This window comes from Mustela lutreola, chromosome 4, assembly GCF_030435805.1.
Source record: "Mustela lutreola isolate mMusLut2 chromosome 4, mMusLut2.pri, whole genome shotgun sequence".
NCBI lineage: Eukaryota > Metazoa > Chordata > Mammalia > Carnivora > Mustelidae > Mustela > Mustela lutreola.
Genome location: NC_081293.1, coordinates 112,849,951 through 112,872,958, shown reverse-complemented (window position 1 = coordinate 112,872,958; position 23,008 = coordinate 112,849,951). Strand labels below are relative to the sequence as shown.

General features: G+C 44.3%; 1 protein-coding gene and 1 long non-coding RNA gene across 9 annotated transcripts in view; one reads left to right on the top strand and one right to left on the bottom strand.

The window, feature by feature from the left end:
• The window catches only part of PIK3CG (phosphatidylinositol-4,5-bisphosphate 3-kinase catalytic subunit gamma), a 32,830-nt gene extending 19,853 nt beyond the window's left edge, over positions 1–12,977 (top strand). For 7 of the 8 annotated variants that reach the window (XM_059170820.1, XM_059170823.1, XM_059170822.1 and 4 more), the window contains 2 exons: positions 4,637–4,968; positions 9,724–9,851. In XM_059170820.1, coding sequence (XP_059026803.1) covers positions 4,637–4,963 — 327 coding nt within the window. In that variant the 3' untranslated portion in view covers positions 4,964–4,968; positions 9,724–9,851. Of the gene's footprint in view, positions 1–4,636; positions 4,969–9,723 lie in introns of all 8 variants that reach the window. The other variant, XM_059170825.1, reaches the window with a different exon arrangement.
• Positions 8,880–22,493, bottom strand: LOC131829251 (uncharacterized). Its single transcript, XR_009352791.1, has 2 exons — positions 22,360–22,493; positions 8,880–10,076 (listed from the first exon to the last, which is right to left on the bottom strand). It is a non-coding gene; the product is annotated as an uncharacterized LOC131829251 (long non-coding RNA).
• Positions 22,494–23,008: the final 515 nt, after the last annotated feature.

Below are 23,008 nucleotides of genomic sequence, written 5' to 3'. Positions count from 1 at the left end.
ACGTACAAAACACAGAAGAGTAGCCTTTTTCTGGGGAAAGAGCGGGGGCGGTGGGGGGTCCGAGCTCTGCCTGCTTGCCCCCCACCCTGCCTCTTTATCTGCTCATCCCCCGCACCTCACTCACAACAGGGAAAAAGCTGGCCACAGACACGTGTGTATACCATTATCTCATATCCAGGCTTCCTGACGTTTCAGCCTGAGCAAGATGAGCAGCAGGTTTTCATCATTTGACTCGGGCCTTGTGACAATTTATTTTTTTTAACATACTGCGAAACCCTCCAGAAGTTTTTCTGTTTCTTAGTTTTATGTTCCCCTTTTGACACAAAGTCCTTCAGGCTCTGGGAGGACGTCTCTAAGCTCTCGAAATAGTGCTACAGGATCTCGTATAATAAAGCCACCATTTTTAGGTAGGCTAGAAAATGTTGTATATATTTACATTTTGAATCAAAGGTGTCCTCGTTTCCAGCAAACCGCTAATTTAGAATGGTGAGGTTAATTAACGCACACAGCACGTTTGAGTAACCTGTTGGGGAGGGTGGAGAGAAGCTGACCCACTTTTCATTAAGGGTGAGGCAAGCCTTCTCCATAAGACCTGAAAACATGCCTAGCTCCTGGCTGAAGGCTCGAAGGCCGGAAACTGAAAGAGGAAGGTGCTGCTTTATTGCCCCTCTCCCTTTTTTCCAAAATACTTGTTGAGCCCAGGACCATCTTGATAAATTATTTCTAGAATCGGGTCGACTTCAGGAGCAAGCTGTGATCACACAAAAGGCACAAAACCAAGGCATGCTGACTGTTTTAACCCGAGGAGCCCCGATGGCCTTCGGAGCAGCGTCCTGGACATCACATGTTAAACAGAAACATTTCAAAGATGACGGTTTTGATAAATAAATTCTCTTTGGGAAAATCTCTCCCTTACTGAAGGGTGAAAAGGAAAACCACGTTTTACTCAGACAATTGATTTGAGAACCACTGTGCTTTAAATTTCACTAAATGGTTTTAGAACCTCTGTGACCTACAGATACATTTATATCATTAGCAAATGAAATTTGGCTCCCTCTTTTCTTAATCTAAGAACGTGGGGGCTTTCTCCTAATTTTAAAGGTGGTAAATGTGGTTTTTTTTTTTTTTAAGGCCAGTGAAATATTAAAAATATCAGAAGATACTGAAAACCCACCTTCCAAAAAGAACGCTGTCCGCATTTGAGCGTTTTGCCTTTATTCTACTCTTTGGCCTCGGAGAAGATTGTAAATTCATCAGAATTTGGTTAAAACCTGAACTGAAGCAACAGATACACTGCTACTCCCTATAAACTGTTCAGCGGCTTCTCACCTCACTTTGAATCAAATCTGATTATCGAAGCCTGCCCAGGAGGCTCCATTCCGGGAGCCCACTACACACCCCCCACACTCACTTCCGAACAGAGCAGTCGCCCACTGGTGGGGCCCCCGGCCGTGTGCTTTGCCCTGCACTGTGCCTTCATGGCACCTGGGACCACATACTGCCGTCTGGGCAAGGCTATGGCAGCCGGGCCCCGTCTGACCTGAATCCCTCTTGTGGGGCCTGAGATGTAGGGAGTGCGCAGGAGGTATTTGCAGAGTGGAGAGGAGAGGGCGGAGGGTCAGTTCCTGCCTGCTCTTGGCACACAGTAGGCACTGAGCAAATGCATGTTAGATAAAGCAAAAGAAAGCTGGGGAGCCAAATAACACCTTCTCGGGCACATCTATGCAAAGCAGGCAGCTCGAGGAGCACACTTAAAAGGCATTTGCCCCTAGATGTCACTCTTAAGAAGCGTTTTATAGGAGAGAGTTCTGGAACTTATTCATGGTGTTACTTTAATCTTGGGGGCCGGCTTTACCACCCCTGGCAGTGAGGTCCCTGCACCCGATCTCCGTGCGGAGTCCTGACTGGGGTTAAGAACGATCTCAGCTGTCGTCTTGCTCTCCTCTTGGCCCCAGGTTCTTTTAACTGCCTCTGCCTCAGTTTCCCCAGCACAGCCCTGCTTGTTAACCTGCCTTTAGGAGCGGGGCCCTGCCCCCACCTACCAGTTGCCTTGCTGGAAACTTAAGCACTGTCCTAACCCCCGCCACAGGGACCCTAGCGCTTGACACTTCTGAGGACTGTGGCCTCCTCGCCGGTATTCCCCATTCCTGCTCTCTGACCGCCCTTCCCCACGTGGTAACCCTGGGTTTGTCTACACTGAGAACCCCCTGTACTTAACGGGCTGCCAGCCTGCACCTTCTCAGCCTCCTGCTCCGCCCTGTTGTGGTCACCAGGCCCTGTTTTTCCCTAGTTCTTACCAGGCCCTGATGGATAAGATCCATTGCACTTTGCGGGCAGATACAGGAAGGGAAGGAACATCCAGGCAGAAAGAATAGCATTAGCCGGGGCATGAAGTCAGTATTTAGTATCCGTATTTAGGAACAAAAAGTACAGGCGCCCAGTATGAAAGCCACACAGGTATAGACAGAAATGTGGGGTGAAATTTGGGTCAAGGAAAGAAATTTGCATCTGGTTTGGTCTCCAATAGGGAGACCACAAGCTTATCTGTCAATATCTCAGATGTGCCCAGAACACACTGAGTTGAGAAAGGATTCCCTCCTGGGACCTGCACCCTGGACCATAACAAGGTCAGGCTCAGCCTGCTCTCTCCCCGCCTGAGGATGCTCAGTCTATACTATCCACCGGAAGACAGCCTCAGAGAAGGGTCCAGCATCAGTCATCCGTAGGCATTGGGATTCACGGGGATTTTGGATCCCCGTAACTTTTAAACATCTATCAAGAATAGCCTTCCGACTGGCATCTCCTCTCCCTGTTTAGTTTCTTCTAGAGAATTGTTTCGTCTACCCGAAGAGTATTATTGAGGCTGTTACTCCCCATGTTACAAAAACGTGTACTCTTTTTATAGAGATCCTCTTGCAAAATCTCTGTTAGGTCATAGTCTCCAGAAAGACTGTGTTTCTCCTACACAAAGAGTTTCTTAAAATCATCTGACCATTGGGTGAAGTAAGGGGTTTGATTTTCCTTTTGGCTACAGAAACATTTGAAGATGGCCCACGGCAAGTACATAGCATTTGTGATGTATGGCCTTGACCTGGTCGTTATCCCAACCCCCTGTGATCATGTCCTTTGTCCTTCCTTTCCTTTTTCTACTCACTTCAAATTAATGTTATTTTGACTTCTGTGTACTCAGTCCCTTCTGAAACAGGCTAGAACACGCACACATACAGTCCATTTAGAATATCTGACTAATAATGCAAGGCAGTGTAACCGGTAGGTTTCTAATGAGCTTCTAAGTATTTGAGAACATGGCAACACAGCCCTTCGCCTGGTAGATGGAGCTGGTCTGAGATTCATTTTTAAGAGGTCCTTAGAGACAAGATTCCTAATTCAAGCTCAACAAATGCACACCCAAGTGTCAGACACACTCTTCCTTCAGATTATCCAGAAAGTGCTTCCTCCTGCGTTATTGAGGTCTGCTAGCCGGTGTCTCTCCGTTTTGCCAGAATAACTTCTAAAAGCATAGCCTGGCCAACTCATTGATTATTTTGTTGTTGTTGTTACAAAACAAAATAAAATCCTCTCTGACAGGAATGTTTTTTCTCTCCACTGTCTCCTTCCTCTAGCGGACGGAGGCACCCTTACTATTTAGAAAAAGTCAGCGGGTACGGACATTGCTTTTCATTGATGAATCTTTGTGAGGTTTTCTCCTCTCTCTCTTCTCTGCCCTGGAGTTCCTGTTTTGTAGGCCTGAGGTCGCTTCCTCATTTTTGTAAGTATGTGTGTGCAGTACTAGTTCACTTCCACTTTGTTTTAGACGAAAATGGAGGAGTTTGTTTTAAGAAAAAGGAGGCCTATTCCCTATGACCTTGGACAGCCTAAAGCAGCCAGAGCTCATTGGTGGTTAAAAAATTAGTAGACGGGCACATGGGTGGCTGAGTCGGTTAAGGCGGTAGGCTCAGGTCACGATCCCCGGGTCCTGGGATGGAGCCCAGCATCAGGTTCTCTGCTCAGCAGGGAGCCTGCTTCTCCCACTCCCTCTGCCCCTCCCCCAGCTCATACTTGAGCTCGCTCAGGCATGTTCTCTCTCCCTCTATGTCAAATAAAGTCTTAAAAAAAAAAGAAAAGAAAAGAAAAGAAATTAGTAGACTGTATACAGAAAGCTTTCAGTTTAATGAACGAGTTTGGGCCCAGTTAACAAAATGACTCTAAGTCTTAACCCTGAAATGATAATGAAGTCCTTTGTTTCCAAGGCTTCCGGGAGTGGTAGCTTTGTAAAAACAAGCCTTTCCTTTGGTACTGGATGCTATAATTAAGGCACTTGAATCAACGATGAAATTAGGAGCTGAGGTGCTGTGTAGGCTCAGTCTATCTGTTAACGGCTCCTGGGTGGTGTGCCGGCTCACAGTAACAATACTACTGCGTTCCCCACACTCGTGCTCATTAACAAGTGCATCACGCCAAGTTCCCGAAATCAGAGTCTTTCTTTACCCCTTCTTCTCCACTCAGCATCATACAGCCTTCACCAGCAAGCTGAGAAGGAGAATGAGGATGTCTGAGGTCATGCCAAGCAGCCTGGGCGGAAGGGAAAATTCTGCTGCTCCAACCAGTCACTTCTGTGTTCTGTGTTTCCCCCCAGCTCCGCAGGCCACATCCTCAGCCCCTCAAACCACAGGCCTCCGGCCCAGGGCAGCCCATAGCCAGGGCGCTCTCACACACGCCCCAGTGGCTGAGTACAAGAGCAGAACTGAAACTTCTGGGGCTTGAGGGGGGCGGGGCCAGTGCCCAGCTGAGCCCCTCCCCCACCAAGAGAACCCCCTGCAGGAGCTGCCAGGCCACTGTCTGCTTCCGACTGGCTCCCCACCTCCGCGTCGAGAAATGGGCGTTCGAGAATGCAACTTGGCGTTCTATTAATAATAATCGCCAACCACCCACACCACCCTTAAATCTCACCACAACCCTATGAAACAGGTCAGTGTATTATTCTTGTGCTACAGATGAGGAAACTGAGCTCCGGGCAGGTTAAGTGATTTCTCTGATGACAAAGAGCTTGTCTGTAATAAAGCCAACTTTGAATCCAGGCTGCGAAGTGCGACCGCACGTCTAACCCCTACTCTGCACGCTCGCTAAGCCAAAGACCATTAAATCTCTAACGAAGGTTCAGTGTCTGCTCGGCCAGTCAGAGTGTAGACACGGTGTCTGCCCCATACGGGGCAATTGGGGGTTAAGATTTCTCCCTCACAGACATGACCCTTCGCACACAGTGACAATCAGAACTGAGTAAACTCAAGCCAGCAGAGATGCCTCATGTAGAGGAGATGGCCCGAGAGGGAGAGACGCAGACAAAGGACAGTTCTTTTCCTTTAATACATTTCTGTGTGCCACAGTGAGGAGTGAACCTCACTGGGCTGCCGCTTTAAAACATACACAGCACCTACGGACTGGTGTTCAAATACCTTGGCCCCACGCTCATTTTCCTTCTCAAAGATTTTCTATTAAGGAGTTTGACTGCACAGTGAGCTCAGACAGCAAGGGGTGTGCCTGGAGCCCCCAGTGTACAGAAGGCTGGGAAATAATTAAAAATCAGAATATACTCCAATTCAAAACCAAAAGGCATCCCCATCGACGCCCTTGTGAAAATCGTGTGAGCTGACAAATTAATGAGCCAGTTGCCTGGGGTGAAGTCTGCCCTTCACCTGTGTAATTACCAAGAAACGAAAGCGACATCGGTGTGTCCTCTGGATGAGCAGAAGGTAGTGATTTCCGGCCATGAGCGGAGTCACGAAGGACGCAAGAGCGCTAATGCACTGGGGCCAAGGCAGGAACAGCCCAGGCCCTTGGGTCTAGGAGCTTCCAGCTCCAGGGCAAGCAGGCAGGCAGGAGACACAGAGTGATGACCCCTCCAGACAGGGACAGGAGGTGAGGAGCGTTTACTGAAGGAGCGCTGTGTACCGCCCCCTGGACCGGGCATTTTATATATATTTTCTCGCTTAATGCCAGAATCATCCATGGGCTTTTCTGCTTAGACGGGGTGATGTGTCCATGGTCCAGCCTTGCTGTACAGATGTGACCGCCATTACCGTGGCTCTCAGTCGGCCACATGCAAGGGACACAGACAAGACCATCCAAGAGCAAAAAAGGAAACTCACTACCTTAACATTTTGGCCTGTTAACCTTACAGTCTTTTTTCTCTATAAATATTTTCTGTCCATTTACCAATACGGGCTTACGCTGCATGTGTTGTCCAATGACGCTGTTACATGGCCATTCCACATTCCTGTCCAGTCTCACTCCAGCACTTACAGAGCCCACAGCTGGAGGGACTCCCATCCACCCTTTTTATCAACCCGCACTTGTAAGATGTCTAGGTCCCCTTTAAGCTCCCGTGTTTTAAAATAATGTTCTGCTGAATATTCTTATAGACCGAGCACTTGAAAAGTGATTGCAATTTTTTTTTAAAGGTAAAAATCTAGCATGGAAATTGCCGGATAAAAGGATAGACACATTTTTAAAGTCCAGTTTATTGAGACATAATTCACCTACAGCAGAACTGGGCCTTTTCACGCGTACACTTTTTTTGATTTTGGATGAATGGCATCGGTCACTTGATCGGTCACCGCTGCAGTGATGTTCTGTAACACTTATTAGTAATTTAAAGCTTTTGATGCATGTTACCAAATTGTTCACTAGTAAATTTACACCTATTCCCACCTTCTGTCATCCCGTGAAAGGTGAACATTGGATTTTATTCTTTTAAGAAAAAAATTTAAGATTTCCCAATTTGGTAGGTGAATGCTTCCATCTTGTTTCATTACATTTATTTGATTACTAATGAGATGGTGTATTTTTTCGTGTTTATTTTCTGGTTGTCTTGTAGTGTGAATTCGCATTTATATCATTGGCTTATATGTCTGCCAACTACTTAATTCTTTCTTACCTATTTGTAAGAGCTATTGGGGGCCGGTAATCAAAGAAGTGATTTGTCGTGTTGCAAATGTGTCTTCTCTTGCTGTTTGTTTTTTCTGGTGTTGGTTATAGCTTCCCCACCTCCAGTAACATTTCCATAATCTCTCTACCTTTGCTTTAGAAGACTGCACCTTGGAAAGTGATCTTCATAAAGGCCTTTCCCACTCCATGATTATTTACATGTTTGCCAATTTCCTAGGAAAGAAATTGACCTAAAAGGTAGTGTAAGCAAAAAGATGAAATGTAGCATATTTAATCTTTAATGCATCGGGAATTTATTTTCGCCTATCACACAGGATAGGCTTTGTCACCCAAATGTTGAGCTGATTGTACCAACCCCTTTTATCCAATAATAGATCTTCTCCTCACTAATTGGAGAAGTCAACTTTGATAGATATTACATGGACATTTAGTCAGATCCGTGTGCTGAACTTTTCCATTCTCGTCTACACAATGTCTTCTCTTTTTCTGAGGAAAAGAATAGGCGCTATTTCCCACAGTTTTAAATACCATAGTTTTAGAATATGTTTTAGTATCTGGCATGCCAAGGACTGGTTTTCATTAACGTCCTCGTTCAAAATGTTCTCTCTGGGCCTAATGGTTCCAGATAAACTTAAAACCATATCTAGGTTTTAATATCCAATAGGAATTTTTTTTTTTTTAAAGATTTTATTTATTTATTTGACAGAGAGAGATCACAAGTAGGTAGAGAGGCAGGCAGAGAGAGAGAGGAGGAGGAAACAGGCTCCCCGCCGAGCAGAGAGCCCGATGCGGGACTCGATCCCAGGACCCTGAGATCATGACCTGAGCCGAAGGCAGCGGCTTAACCCACTGAGCCACCCAGGCGCCCTCCAATAGGAATTTTTGTTGAAATTTCATCGTAGATGAACTTGAGAAGAATTTGTGTCTTTATAATAAGCAGTTTTCTGAGGATCATGCTACATCACTCCACGTGTTCACGTTTTCTATTTCTCAGTAAATTTTCGCATCTTTAGAAACAAGGGGCTCTGCGGGTTTTGTGTATGCATTTATCCCAGGAGTCATGGGGTGGGGGGTGGTTTTGCTGCCATTATTCACAGCATTTATCTTTTCACTCTACTTTCTAACTGGTGGCTCCAATTTATAGCATCCTATGTATTAAATTTATCAAAAGCTATTTTTTTCTTTTTTTCAAGATTTTATTTATTTATTTGACAGAGATCACAAGCAGGCAGAGAGGCAGGCAGAGAGAGAGGGGGGAAGCAGGCTCCCTGCCTAGCAGAGCGCCTGATGCAGGGCTCGATCCCAGGACCCTGAGATCATGACCTGAGCCGAAGGCAGAGGCTTAACCCACTGAGCCACCCAGGTACCCCTCAAAAGCTATTTTTTAAAGATTTTATTTATTTCTTTGACAGGCAGAGATCACAAGTAGGCAGAGAGGCAGGCAGAGAGGCAGGCAGAGAGGCAGGGGGAAGCAAGCTCCCCGATGAGCAGAGAGCCCAATGTGGGGCTCGATCCCAGAACCCTGAGATCATGACCTGAGCTGAAGGCTCAGGCTTAACCCACTGAGCCAATCAAGTGCCCCCTCAAAAGCTATTTTGATAAAAACTAGTTGCTACAGTATTTTTGTTTTTTCCCCTCAGTGTTCGCGGGAGACAGTGAAGTTATTTGTAAATACTCACAAGTTTACCTTCCACATTACATTTTAGTTACATATTGACATGTGAATTTTAAGAAATCAGAAGCAGAGGTCACCTGGCTGGCTCAGTCAGTCGAGCATGCAGTTCTGGATCTTGGGGTTGTGCATTTGAGCCCCACGCTGGGTGTTAGAGATTACTTAAAAATGAAATCTTTTAAAAAAATAAGAAGTGGGTTTTAATACAGTACCTTACGATGATCCTTGCAATTTGGGAATAAATAGTCTTTGGAGATGTATATTATTCTTTTAGCATTTTACTCTATTTTATTTGAAATATTTCTATCTGTAATCATTAAATCCTGTTTTCTTTAACACGGTATCTTTGCCAAGTTACGATATTAGGACTGGGTGGTTCTCATACTGCAAAATTGAGAACCTCGCAATTTCTTCTCTACTTTGGGATCCTTTAATTGGCATAAGCCCTTAGCCTTGCTTCCCAAGTGGACCCAACTCACCTATCTCATCTGCTCAAAGGCTTTTGAAGGAGGTCTAGACAAAGCATTGGCTTAAAGCCCTCTCTCTCACTCAGTATCCAGCATTTGTACTAAAATCCCCACATTTATTCAACATTCTGAGCGTCAGCAAAACGCTAATACATCTGTTTTCTTAGACTAGAACAAATTGTAAAATAAAGATGAGAACAAAAATTTCCCAACACCGCATTGCCTTCATTTCTCTGGATTCCGTGAGCCATTGCCAAACACTTAGGCTTACATCAAGTTTACTGCTTCCAGTATGGTGTTCAAAAACGGACTCACCCCTGTGCAGAGCCTACAGACATTTCTACCCTCAATGTCCTGGGACAGAAATGGACGTAAAAGGTAGAGTAAGAAAAAAGATGAAACGTAGCCTATCAGTTAATTTTCCTGGAGCCCAGCCGGACCCTGGGTGATGACACCAGCGTGCTTCAGAGGGTATAAACACAGTCCTACGTTCTCATCAAGGCTTCCATCTGAGGCGCGGGACCTGCCCTCTTCGTGACGGCTTCCATCCGAGAGGATAGGATAAGGCCGTATAAATGGGCCCACTCAGTTACCGCGACAAGGCTAACAGCGCTGTCTTTTCCTTTTTCCTTTATGCAGGACGTGTGTGTCAAGGCTTACCTCGCCCTTCGTCACCACACAAACCTGCTGATCATCCTGTTCTCCATGATGCTGATGACGGGAATGCCCCAGTTAACCAGCAAAGAAGATATCGAATATATTCGGGATGCCCTAACCGTGGGGAAGAACGAGGAGGAAGCTAAGAAGTATTTCCTGGATCAGATCGAAGTTTGCAGAGACAAAGGGTGGACGGTGCAGTTTAACTGGTTCCTGCATCTTGTTTTGGGCATCAAACAAGGAGAGAAGCACTCTGCCTAATTCTCCAGGCTAGAACGCAGAACCAGTGCGGGTCCTAGAGCTTTAGGTCAGCACGTCCGTCATCAAACTCGGATCTGAAAGGTAACAGGACATCGTGAAGGTTGGCATTTCAGAAAGACAGACCTGTTCCTAGCTGGACTCTTCGCTGCAGGAAAATACTGGCATGTCACATTGTCTAAGTCACGTTGGGTTTTAGGCTTATGCCCAGGTTTGTTTTTTCTCTCATTCGCCTCAGTGATGTCGGAGAACAGTCTAAGTTTAAACAAACTAATTACTTCCTCGTGGTGCCTGCTGATTTGATTATCTGGTCACTAAGTGCTTCTCGAGAATAATTGGTGACATGTCTTTTCATCTGGTTTTACCCTCAATTTTGGTTATTCTTGCATGCCTCAAGCCCTTGAGAGAAAATGATGTTATCTCTGTACCTTTCTCTCATTCCCCAAAGGACACTTCCAAACACCCCCTCCTTGTCTGTAGAGGTTAGTGATTTGCTGAAAGCAAAGGCGAGCTGGCCTTTTTAGTGTCTCTTGTAATTAGGGTCTTTTTCAGCATACAGTTGAGACGCACGGACACACTGGAAAACCTGAACCATTGGACCCTGGCCCTCCCCTGTGGGTCTGGCTGCAGGGTTACGAAGAGAGTAACAGAGATAAGACCCTTCGTCTCAACTCCACCCAAGAGTCAATGGTCAAGTACAGTTACACCAGCCTTCACTAGTGGAAACAGGAGGAAACTAAAGGGACCCCCCCAATATTTTTTTAACCTTTTAATCTTCCTCCCTGCCTCCCTTCTTCCTTAATGGCTAACCCTCCAACAACTTGTTATCCAAGTTGTGATATCCTCAGAACAGATCTACCTTAGAATTCGAACAGTAGTTGAAAAACAATTTCTCCTCTAGGGTTACTGAAATTTTAGGTACTTCTTTGTAGAAATGTTTGGAGTTTTTGGTTTTTTGTTTTTTGGTTTTTTAAGTATATTAATAAAGAGGACATTCTAGGAAATAGGGGTTCGTTTCCAAATGCCTTAATTTTAAATTTTAGCCTAAGCAGGTTTTTTTTTTTCTTCTTTTTCAATGGAAGAAGGTCTTTGAGCTCTAAACAATACATCCAGCTAGGAAACACACTACGTGCTCTGGCCATCTCTCAGTTTAGAGGACTTTGAAACTCTGACGTATTCTTTAGATTTCCTAGAAGCTGAAATGTCTTCTCTAAAAACCATTTTCATCTCCTAAATATTCTATACTGGAAGCGTTTAACCTAGAGAAAGATCGTTAAATTATTTATAAAATATTTTAAAACTACCTATAGTTGGTACTTTACCTAGAAATAACTCTGGTCACAGTGCCTACATTTTTACATGATCACTTCTAAATAGATACTTAATTTAAAATTTTTCTGAAAAGATGTCTGTTTGACTTCAGTGGAGCCTAAACTTTTCTTTTTGTATATGCAAAAGCCCTTTGAAGGTATAGGTAACACTGCTCCCTTGCCCGCTGAGCCTTTGCCTTGCTCACAAGGGGTCTAGAACGATCTCTTCCTTGACAAGCTATCCTTTTAAAATCACACTCTATCCTCCTATAGAGAGGACCATGCCCTGTAATGAAATGTTTAATCCTGTCTTAATGGAAGATGGATGTTTTATGACATTTTTCCAACAACTATTCCCCACCATTCTTTTGAAGAAAAATAGGAAGAATGATGCTTTCTAATTCAGAAGAGGCTGTATTCATTATTCTTATAAAGAACAGACAAACTTGGCCTTGCCACAGATTCTGCTTTTTATTTAAATTGCTGAAATAATCGTCTTTGACAGAAGAATCACAGAGGAATGTATTTATATTTAGCTTACTGGCACATGGGCACACCTATTTTCACTTCAAACGAACAGGTTCTTACGCTGGTACACATCACCTTGGGCTTGACTCCTCCATATTTCGCTGAACTTGAACTCTTCAGACTTGCCGATAAAAATCACCTTTACGTGTTTCCTTCCTTCGTTCCTCCCAGGGCATCACATGATCCACAACTTTTAGATCTTTGAAAACGTTCTAGAACGAGGGCCCGCTCCTCCTGGGAGGAGATTTGGGGGAATGACCCACTACTCAGTCTTCCCTGACAGATGAAAACAGAGATTTCAATTCAGAGGATTCTGGCCAAAGCAGCTTTTGTGTGTGTCTGGGACTGGCTACGTAATTTGCAGAGCCCAGTGCAAAATGAAAACGTGGGGGCCTGCCACTCCAAAATTGTTAAGAAGCTCAAGACAGCAAGAGAGCATGGAACCAAGCCCTGGGCTAGACCGTTCACAAGCCCATGAAGCTGAAACTGTATATATCTGAATAATGGCTTTGGTGCTCACTTTTCCATGTGGACTATGTGCGAGTTCCAATAAAGTGCCCAGATCAAAATGTTATTTCTGTTCTAATTAAAATACCTCATCTCTATGGCTGTACATTAGGACTTCAAACACTGACCCATTGTTTTGGACTGGAACCATAGCCACTAAAAGTAGCACAAAGTAGGTGTTCGAGCCCTAGCCCTCTAGGACTGTATTTGATTAGCTTTGGTGAAAGTGTAAGGGAGTGCAGACATTATAGATAAAGTATGGAAACCCCGAGAGAAAACTCTTGACTTCTAAAAAAATATTAAGTATATATTTTACAGGAGATGAATTATTTTTTTAAAGAAAGATTACATATAGGAAATCTGCAGGAAAATTTGGAGGCTGTGAGTCCTTTGTAAATGGAACATATTTTTGGAAATGAGCCAAAAATGATCAAGGAAGTAAATTTCTGGAGCAAATTCTGGCATTTGGTAAACCGAGGCTCTGTTTGCCATAGCCATGAAATAAATTGCCAATTGTGTTTTATGATACAAAAAAAAAAAAAAAAAATGGGGTGATTTTTAAGGGTTCTGCCATCTTATTTCTGTTTAACTCAACCTAAAAATTCCGGTCAATAAATGTGGTTCTAGTCTGTGTTCTTGTCTGCGTACTTGTCTGCACATTTGCAAAGACTCATTTTTAGGACAGATGCTGGGCAAACCTAGAGCATGCTACTTGGCAAACAAACTCATTCAGAAAGTTGAGACATTTCCTCTTCCGGGATGGTCTAGGTCTCCCCAATTATATTTGCATCTTAATTGTTGAATGTAAATTCAAATGAAAGAATAGACATCTTGTGTTCTCTGTACACATCTTTTCAATTTCTGAAAGGCCAGAGATTCCTGAGAGTTAAATTCTTTAAGAAACCCATGGTGGGGCACCTGGGTGGCTCAGTGGGTTAAGCCGCTGCTCAGGTCATGATCTCAGGGTCCTGTGATCGAGTCCCACATCGGGCTCTCTGCTCAGCAGGGAGTCTGCTTCCCTCTCTCTCTCTCTCTGCCTGCCTCTCCATCTACTTGTGATTTCTCTCTGTCAAATAAATAAATAAAATATTTAAAAAAAAAAAAAAGAAAAAGAAACCCATGGTGTTCCCACAACATACTAGTCTCTATGCTAAGGACTGGGAATTTGAATATAGAACAAAATCAACCCAGCCTCAGTCCTTCCAGGGTCTATAGTTTGCTGGCAATAGCAGACACTTCAAAATGGGGAGGGTCCTCTTGTGGGTTGAAATGTGTCCCCCCAAAAGATATGAAGTCAGAATCCCTGGTATCTGTGAATGCAATTTTATTTGGAAATAGGTTCTACAGATGTAGTAAAGTTAAAATAAGGTCATAACAGTGGGCCCTGACCCAACAGGACTGGTACACTTAAGAGAGACTGTAACAGAGGTAGAGATCATAGTGATTTAAGCCAAAGAACACCTGAGGCTACCGGAAGCTGGAAGAGATGAGGACAGAAACAAAGCGCCCTCCCCTAGAAGCTTCCAAGGGAACACAGCCCTGCCAACCCCTTGACTTCACCTTTCTAGCCTCTAGAACTGTGAGAGAATTAACTTCTACTGTTTGGAGTCACTCAATTGGTGATATTTTGTTATGACATTCCTAGGAAACTAACAGTGTCAACAATCATCAGTTTTGTGGGGGTTTCTTTTTTCAGGGCCGGGGGGTAGAGACAGTTTATGTAAGTAAACTTGATATTTGATATTCTCTGCTGTTACCAAAAAGGTTCAACTTCAGGCAAAATACGTGACAAAGTGCGAATATACTTAATATATAAAAAGCGCTAATAATTCAATAAGTAAAAAATAAGCACCTTATCAGAAAAAATATTGAATTCACCCAAAAAAATGCACATGGCCAATTAGCATATGACTGTAGACCCCAAATTACTGTGGATTAAACAAATGCAAATTAAGATAAATTGAGCTTCTTTTCACCATCAGATGAAGAAAGAGTGGCCAAACCTAGAGTTGATGATACTTGGGGAGAAAGAAAGCTCTATCACACTGTTGAAAGCAGAACAAATTGATAAATTTATGCACGACATTTTGTCAAATTTTATCAAAATTAAGAAGATATCTATTCTCCGGCCCCTCAAGTCCACATCCAAGAAGTTATCCTTTAGCAATTATTGGACAAACGTGCAAAGACTTAGAGGCAGAACTAGCTACCAGCTTTCTCTCTAATACAACCCCAAATTGCAAATAGCCTGAATTGGTTAAGTCATATTCATAGAATGGACTACAGTGAAGACCCTGAAAAGATACGATAGATGAAAATGTATTGATGTCCATGTAGATCTACGACCTACTGAGGAGTGAAACAAGGTAGTTATAAGCCAGTATTACAGTACAGTTCTAATCAAGTAAAAATGGAAGTTTGTAGCAACATAAAAAGGCTGGGAGAATATATTCACACCAAACTTTCAATTGTGAATTTTTTTTTTGACCTTGTGTTTTTTTTCTTTTTCTCTTGAGCGTGACTTGATAGTATCTGAATTTTTAATTTTTTTTAAGATTTTATTTATCTATTTCACAGACGGAGATCACAAGTAGGCAGAAAGGCAGGCAGAGAGAGAGAGAAGGAAGCAGGCTCCCTGCTGAGCAGAGAGCCTGATGTGGGACTCGATCCCCGGACTCTGGGACCTGAGCCAAAGGCAGAGGCTTTAACCCACTGAGCCACCCAGGCACCCCTGAATTTTATAAAAAATGGGGGAGAAAAAGTCTTTTAATTTTGGAAAAACAATACAATCTGCATAATAATCCTGCCTTTTCACTTATACCAAGCCTCACTAAAAGTTCAGAAAATGTTCTCAAAAGAAAAAAAAAAAAAATCATGTGAAATCAATAATTATCGAGTGGTGACATTCGAGCTGTTGCCAGAACCTTCTGGCATATAAATGACTATGTCAAGGTTTCCTGCCTCACTGTGATCTTTTGCCCCTATGCCCACACCGAACTCTCTAGCTCACAGGTGAGGTCTCCTTGGAGGTGCAAACCACCTCATTGTCCCTTCTCAGGAGTGTCCAATTTTTTTTCTATACATGCACTCATTAGTACAAGTCAAATCTCCCTGCCTGCTCCTTTGTAGGACTTTTTCCTTCTGGGATCCAGCTTCTGGGTCTGGGTTCAGAATGCACAGGTCACCTGATTGGGAGGATATAACAGGGACAGGGGCACGGCCAGGAATACAGAATCCATCGGCAGCCCCCCAGCGACACTTCTCGGACCTCACAGCAGAAGGACAGTCCTCTAAGAAGTTTTATACTCAGAGATTCAACCTGAGAATTCTTTTGATTACACTTAAGTGTTGAAATGGGTCCCTACTCTCTTCAGAGATGCACACCCCCATCCCCCAATTACCCCTGCCATTTCTAGCCACGTCCAAGGTTGTGGCAGAACAACATCTCCCATTACCAGAGGTGTGTGGTGGCCAGAGCCACAATGGTCCCCAGCATCCCCACCCCCATCCCTATGTCTTTTTTTTTTTTTTTTTTTTTTTTGGCATCATCACCAAACACCTGTTCTATAAACTAACCCGGGCCTCCACTGGGAAAATCCCATGACCATAAACCACTGCCAAATCCCTGACCTCCCCCTGGCTCTGCTCTCCTCAGTCCATGGTTCTGGAAACCAGAAGAGAGAACTCCTCAGTTTTGCAGCAACTCATTGCTTAATAATCGCTCATCGTGGCAAAGCACATTCTGCAGGAGTTGGACTCTTTTCATTTACAGAGATTGAAAGGAGTCTGAGACTTGAGATACCCTGATGGAATTGCAGGTAAGTGTGCGTGTGGCTGTAGAAGCAGAGTGGACCGGAAGCCGGTGGTGTAGGGTAACCCACATCAGAGTCTAGGCCAGATGCCATAGGAGCAGTTTAGACGAGGCGAGGCAGTAAACACAGCATTGGATCATTCCAGATTCAGTACAGACTTCCACTTGAAAGACTTGTCTAATCTCGCTAAGCTTTGGCGCTCTCCTCCGTGAACTGGGAAAACAGACAGGAGTGCCTCATTCACAGAACTGTGGTGCGGATTAAATGAAATCATCAAAGTGCAGCTGGAATGTCTGAAGTCATTGTTCAATAAATGAAAGCCATCATTTCCATGCTCCTGCTCAAGGCTGAAGAAGCTCCAGAAATCAAAACAAAAAGTTCGAAGGCAACACACTTGAAATGTGACTTCTCGGAGTCTTTTAACTGGTGGGAATCTGAACAACTTTCTCAATATGTCGTCTTCCCAGAAGGACTTCAAAGGAGAAATAATTTCCACTCTAGGTCAATGTCAGATACCAAGGATATCTTTTAAATAACATCCTACGCTGACGAGTTCGTCTAATCAGTGCTCTGGGCCTACAGAAAGCTAGAGGACCCAAAATCAATTCAGAAGACTCCTAACTCCTTTTGTTGTTGTTTGAAGCAAAATTTATTTATTTATTTTTAAAGATTTTACTTATTTATTTGAGACACAGAGAGAGAGTGCACAAGCAGGGGGAGTGGGCAGTCAGAGAGAAAGGGAGAAGGAGGCTCCCTGGCAGCCCCATGAGGGTCTCAATCCCAGGACCCAGGGACCAGAACCCAAAGGCTACTAATTCCTACTTAACATTTTCTCCCCATCAACTTTACAGAAAGTTAATTTGTATAAAATTCAGCCATGTAAATATATAATGTGGTGAGTTTGACAAATGTACACATACAGTATCTACTACCACAGTCAAGAGGTAGTTCAGTCCCATTCCAGAAAGTTCTGTCAGGCCTCCATGCAGTAAGTTTTGGTCCGTGCCTCCACTGAAATGCTTTGGGTCACTGCAGTTTTGCTTTTCCTAGCACTGCACAGAAATGGAACTGTGCCATAATTGGTCTTTTGTGCCAGGCTACTCTCACACAGCATGATGCTTTGGAGATTCATCTAGGATGCCTAAATTTAAGAAGGCTCACTCGCTGGACAGATTCACGCTAGTTCACCCCAGAGCCAAACGCCAACTTTCACGTTCGTCCACCATCTCTGACAATGCATGCCGGTGGTTCCTGTTCTACCTTAGATTACAGATAGAGACCTTTCTTTCCTCTTCCCTTGTTGGTAATACAAGACAGTAGGTGCCTTCATTTCAAGGGCTTCTTTTCCTCTGATTCTCAAATTAGTGCAGTGATAGATGGTAATATTCTCCACTACTGCTGAGGGGCAAGCAAGGAGCAGCGCCAGCAGACAGAGGAGCATGGGAACACAGAGGTCATCAGAGAGTCTAGAAAAGGGACCTTCTAGAGCAATATTTCTGCAATGTTCATGTGCACGCAGCTCACCAGGCATGCCGATTCTGATTCCATAGGTCTGGGACAAGGCTGGAGGGTCTGCATATCCAGCAAGCTCCCTGGAATAGCTAATGCTGCTTGGCCCCAAACTACACTTCTCATAGCAAGGTTCTAGAGGACACAAAGGCAGATTCTGTGGGCTGGTGGGGAAAGTCAAAGCTATAGGAGGCTGAAACGTGTACCAACCTATGCTCAAGAAATACAGCTCAGAGACATGATTTTTCATCAATACATATATATATACATCATCAATCATCTCTGTTTTTTTCTAACGGCATCTCAATTTTCTCATCCGTAAAATGGGCGTTAAACTATTTACTTATTAAACTAAGTAAACCTCCAGTACAGTCCCCAGTGATCTTTGACTCCTGGCATCATCCCCTTGTGTGATCTCCTCCCCTTGAGTACAAACTGGGCCTTGCAACCTGCCTCTAACAAATAAAACAGAGCAAAGATGATGCGATGTCACTTTCAAGACGAGGCTGCAAAAGCCTGTGAGTTTTATCTTACCAGCATTCTCTAGCTTATTCTTTCCCACCTGTTCAGCTCAATGAAGCCACCTGCCCTGTCAATGAAGTCACTCTCCGGAGAGGTCTATGTGGTAACGAACCCAGGGAGGCCTCCGGCCCACAGTGTGAATGCTGTGAATTCTGCCAGCAACCACCTAAATGAGCTGGGAGAGGGGTCTTTGCAAGTCAAGCCTCTGAGAAATCCAGAGCCAGAGGACCCAGCTAACCTGTGCCTGCATTCCTGATCCACGGATACCGGTGAGATAATAAATGTTATGGCTTCAAGCCATAAAGTTTGAGTAATTTATCATGTGGCACTAGATAACTAATACATTTCAGAGTTGTCTCAAAGATTAAAAAGGACAAAGGGATTAATGTAAGTGAAAGAACTTAGCACAGTGCCTGGCACAGAGTGTCTGCTTGGCAATGTTTGTTGAATCTAAAAACAGCAGCGTCATAAACATCACCAGGATCTGTAAACAGCAGCGGTAGCCACTAATCTAAGAATACTTCATGTGTATAAACTCTGCTACTTTCAGCCTTGCCAGGGAACCTGCAGACCCGGAAGTTGGACGCATCCCTGTAAATGCCACGCGTGTTTTACATATTTATGCAGGTATCTCACTTCTATATGGTAAGCTTGTTGTTTCATGGATCTTAGGGGCATGCTCATGTACCCCAGCAGGGAGGAAGAGGAGAGAAGGGGGTCACAGGAACATCAGAGGTCATCAGAGACTCTAGAGACCTTCTAGAACAGAATTTCACTCTAGAAGAGGAGGAGGAGAGAAGGTGAGCGCCCACCGAACCATGACCTGTCAGGGGGCATTCCCACTTTTTTTTCTCATCCTCTCCCTCCTAGCTTCTAGTTGATTCAAAGATGCAAGTTCAGCAGCGTCCCTACAGCCAATGGAAACTGTTAAGAACCACGTGTGGGTCAGCCCAGGTCCAGAACCTCCACTCCAACAGCCATCAGAGCCCTTCACCAGAACTGGAAGCTCAAAACTCTCTGATGAAAATCACTGTGAAACGTGTGAGAGCATTTCAGAGCGAGACCAAGTCCACCCTGTTTCACAGACCTCTATTCAGTGACAGCCCTGAGCGCCTGGCATTCAGCCCTCCGTGATCCCGGGAAAGAAAAATAAGTAGAGCGCCATCTGGTGGATGGGAACAGGCACAGTCACGCTTGACCATCCAGGAAACCGGGAGGCGGAGCATCATCTACTGCGCTTGCTCCTTGGCAGGGAGTAGGGGTGGGGAGGTCAGGCTGACCTCTTGAGAGCGAAGACGGGTTGTGGCAGTGTTGTAATAGAAGTGTAAACAGTCAAGAAAATACAAAGATGCCCAAAGTTAATTCTGACTCAGGGCTCAGGAAAGGCTTCTTAATGAAGGTAACATGTGCGTGTGGTTTTGAGGAATAAATAGGATCTTACCACGTGGGTAACAGCATTCCAGATGGGGTGCGGCCCAGACAAAGGCAGTGAAGTGGGAAAATGGGAGGTACGTCCAGAAATGCCGACGAGAGCGTCACCATAGGAGTATCGGCTGTATGGCAGCAGAGTGGGAAGCAAAGGCTAAAATGGGGATGATCATAAAAAGCCCGGGGAAAAGAGACTGGATTTATCCTGCATGTAACAGGAAAGCATGAGTACCTTTTAAGGACAGTAGAAATTTGGCCACACGTTAGCCAGTATGCTTTGGGCTGCCAGTGACTGAAACCCAATTCAAACGGGCTTAAACAAAAGAGTGTATTGGTTCACTCAACTGGAAAGTGAAGAGGTGCCTCTGGCTTCAGCTAGTGCCAAAGAATAAGTGATACCACCTCTCAGTACTATTTCCCCCTTCTCGACTTCTTTCTCACGGGACTCTGTCCACACTGTGGCAAAGATGGCAGTCAACAGCTTAAGACCTACATCCCATGGCGTAGGGTCTCCTGTAGGAAGAGAGCGCTTCTTCCCCAATTGTTCCATCAACGGTCTGGGAGCTGAATCTTTCTGGATAATCAGCATCACCCATTACCAACGTAAATGCTAGGCCAGGGGAATGTAGTGCCCCTCTTTGGAGACTGAGTGGGTGGGGGAGGGTTGGCCCTATCCAAACTCTATTCACTGAAGGGGGCTGGATCCTCAGGAAAATTCAAGGGCTATTTTCAAAAGAAAGAGAAATAAGTGTAAAGCTGACCAAAAACAAACAAAAAAAAACAAAAAAACAAAAAACAAAAAACCACAGCAACTTGAAAACCAATACCCTGTCCATTGCAAAATAAAAGAGGAATTCTAGAGACAGTCTTTTGGAGAAGATGCAATACCGCCCCTCCCCCACCAAGGCCAGAAAGCCTCTGCAACAGACCAGGCAAGACAGTGGTGTGAACCAGGACACATCAGCACAGGCATGACAGGAATAAAACAGTGGCTCATAACCTCACACAGAGTACTGATGGGCCCAGAGGGAAACGTTTTAAGTGAATCTGGAAATCATGTGTGTAATCAATATGATTTAAGGGGTTCTGCGGTACGAAGACAAAACTTAGATTTTATTGTGTTTCTACCCATGTGAAATGAGTTCAGGTTATCGTGGCTTATTTGTTGTCAGAACAAACAGAGGCTAAGATAACTTAGTTTGAAGTTAGATAAACACCATATATACAAGTCTACTTTGAAAAAAAAATTTACTCGTTTGCATTACCTGTGGACTCATATTTTTCTTCAATTTGCTTTAAAAATTAAAATAATTATCTAATTGCATTACAAGCACCATAAAAATTCCTAGTTATATATGTCATATAAGTACTTTATTAGATACATGCACATTTTTTAAAAAGTGCAGAAGACAAGATCTCAGGTGAAGGAGTTCAGAATGTGCACCCCAAAATATGCCACTTTGGCTTACTGATTATTTTTAACTAAAAGCACTTAAGAACCAGCAGATGCAAGAATGCTCCGAGCTCCCCTTTTCTATAAAAGCTTCCATGAGAGAGGTGCCTGTCCTCCCTGCATCAGGAAGAAAAGTACATTCTTATCCCCGGAGACTTGGAATTACCACCAAAATGGATCTGGACAAATACACAAAAATAACTCTTCTCTTTCCCTAGCTTCCCTCACCACTATATCTCTTAGTAACCTCTGCACAATGTACTGTCCCTAACCCAGACCCCTTCATCTTGCCTTTTCTTCCCAAGTGTATCATTTCCTTATCTAAAAGATCTGAAAGCTTTCTGTTCTGGTCACTTCTTTGGGTCCTCATTCTCCCCTTAACTGTGAAAATTTAATAAAACTTGAATGCTTTTCACCGTTAGTCTATCTTATGTCATTGTAATTCCAAGGCCCAGCTGGAGACACTCAGAGGGCAGAGAATGTTTTTCCTTCCCTACACAGGAATCTAAACATAATTTTCATGAAGAAAGTGCTAGAGGCAGCGTGGGGTTGGGCAAGGAACATGGGGCTAGGGGGTGGGGGTGGGGGTCCTGATTCCACCCCAGGGCAAACCAATCAGCCCCCCTGGGGGTCAGGATTCTCATCTGGGCAAAGAAAAGTTAGAGCTGGACTCTGCGGGATAAGGTTCCTTCTCCACCTAATCTGCTGTGTTTTTTTTAATCAGAAAGTTCCCCTACACCCATAAGGCTCCCTCCCGGGGACAATTCTGAATCTCCTGAACTCTAGACCTTTTCTGGTCAGCCTGCTGGGTGGCAGTTCTATAAAAAGTCTCACTGACACTTCCACCAGAGCCCATCACATGAGCATGAAGCAACATTTCTGTGCGGATCACCCAGCCACACCCCATGTAAGCGCATGACTAAAGCCACACACCCACCCCTCAGATGGCCAGTGGAGGAGGTTGGCGTCCTTGCAGTACCACAAAAAGGACACCTGCCACAGCACCCAGGCAGTCAGAAATGACAAGACCCAAAACTCGGACCAGGGAGAGACATGTGGTAAAAGTTGATTCTAGCAAAGCGGATTATTTTATGAGAGGCCTTCTAATTGGAAGGAATAGAAAACCACTCTAACTTGAGAACAAAGTGGGATTTATTTTAAGGATATAAATCTGTCTCATAAAACCTTGGATCAAGAAGTACATCCAAGCTTCCCCCCCCCCCCAAAAAAAAGGAACTAAAAAGCATCAAAAAGACTTTACCATCTCTCTCGCTCGCTCCCTCGTCCTTACCTTTTCTCCTCTGTGTGCTTGTGCCTTCCTCTCTCCCTGCGGAGCCCCTCTCCTCCCCTTGGTTGAGCAGGTCGTGAAGCACGGCCACATCTCAGCCCTCCTCTGGTTGGAACATCTAATTTAAACCTCCAGCATCTTTATGTTCCAATTAAACTACACTGAAGGTTATGATTGGCTCAGCTTGTCCACCTCTAGGCCAATCAGTTACGATCAGGGAGGCGGGGCCATGTGGTGGAAACATGGTTGCCAGGACCTACCCCCCACTACGCTGGAAACCTGGGCAAGGTAGTACACCAAATTCCTGAAGATCTTCGGCCACGAAAAAGGATATGTAGGTGTAGAAACACTTCGGCCAAGTTTTCCGTAATTTTTTTCCTTACTTAAATATTTCTTTGCATATTAGACAATATACAGAAAGACATCCTATTGTCTACATAGTCTAATGTACAGAGGATCTAACTGCAAAGACACAGCTGCTGAATCGGAACATGACTATCATTTCTTAGTACCCATCATACTAACAGAGAAGAAAAGCAATTCAAGCAACTGGAGTTAATCTTCCCTATCTTTCACCCCAGAGATGAACCCAGGTCACTTAATTCTCCCCAGCTGAGTATGCAGCTGACATTTTAGTGAAGGAAGCATAAAA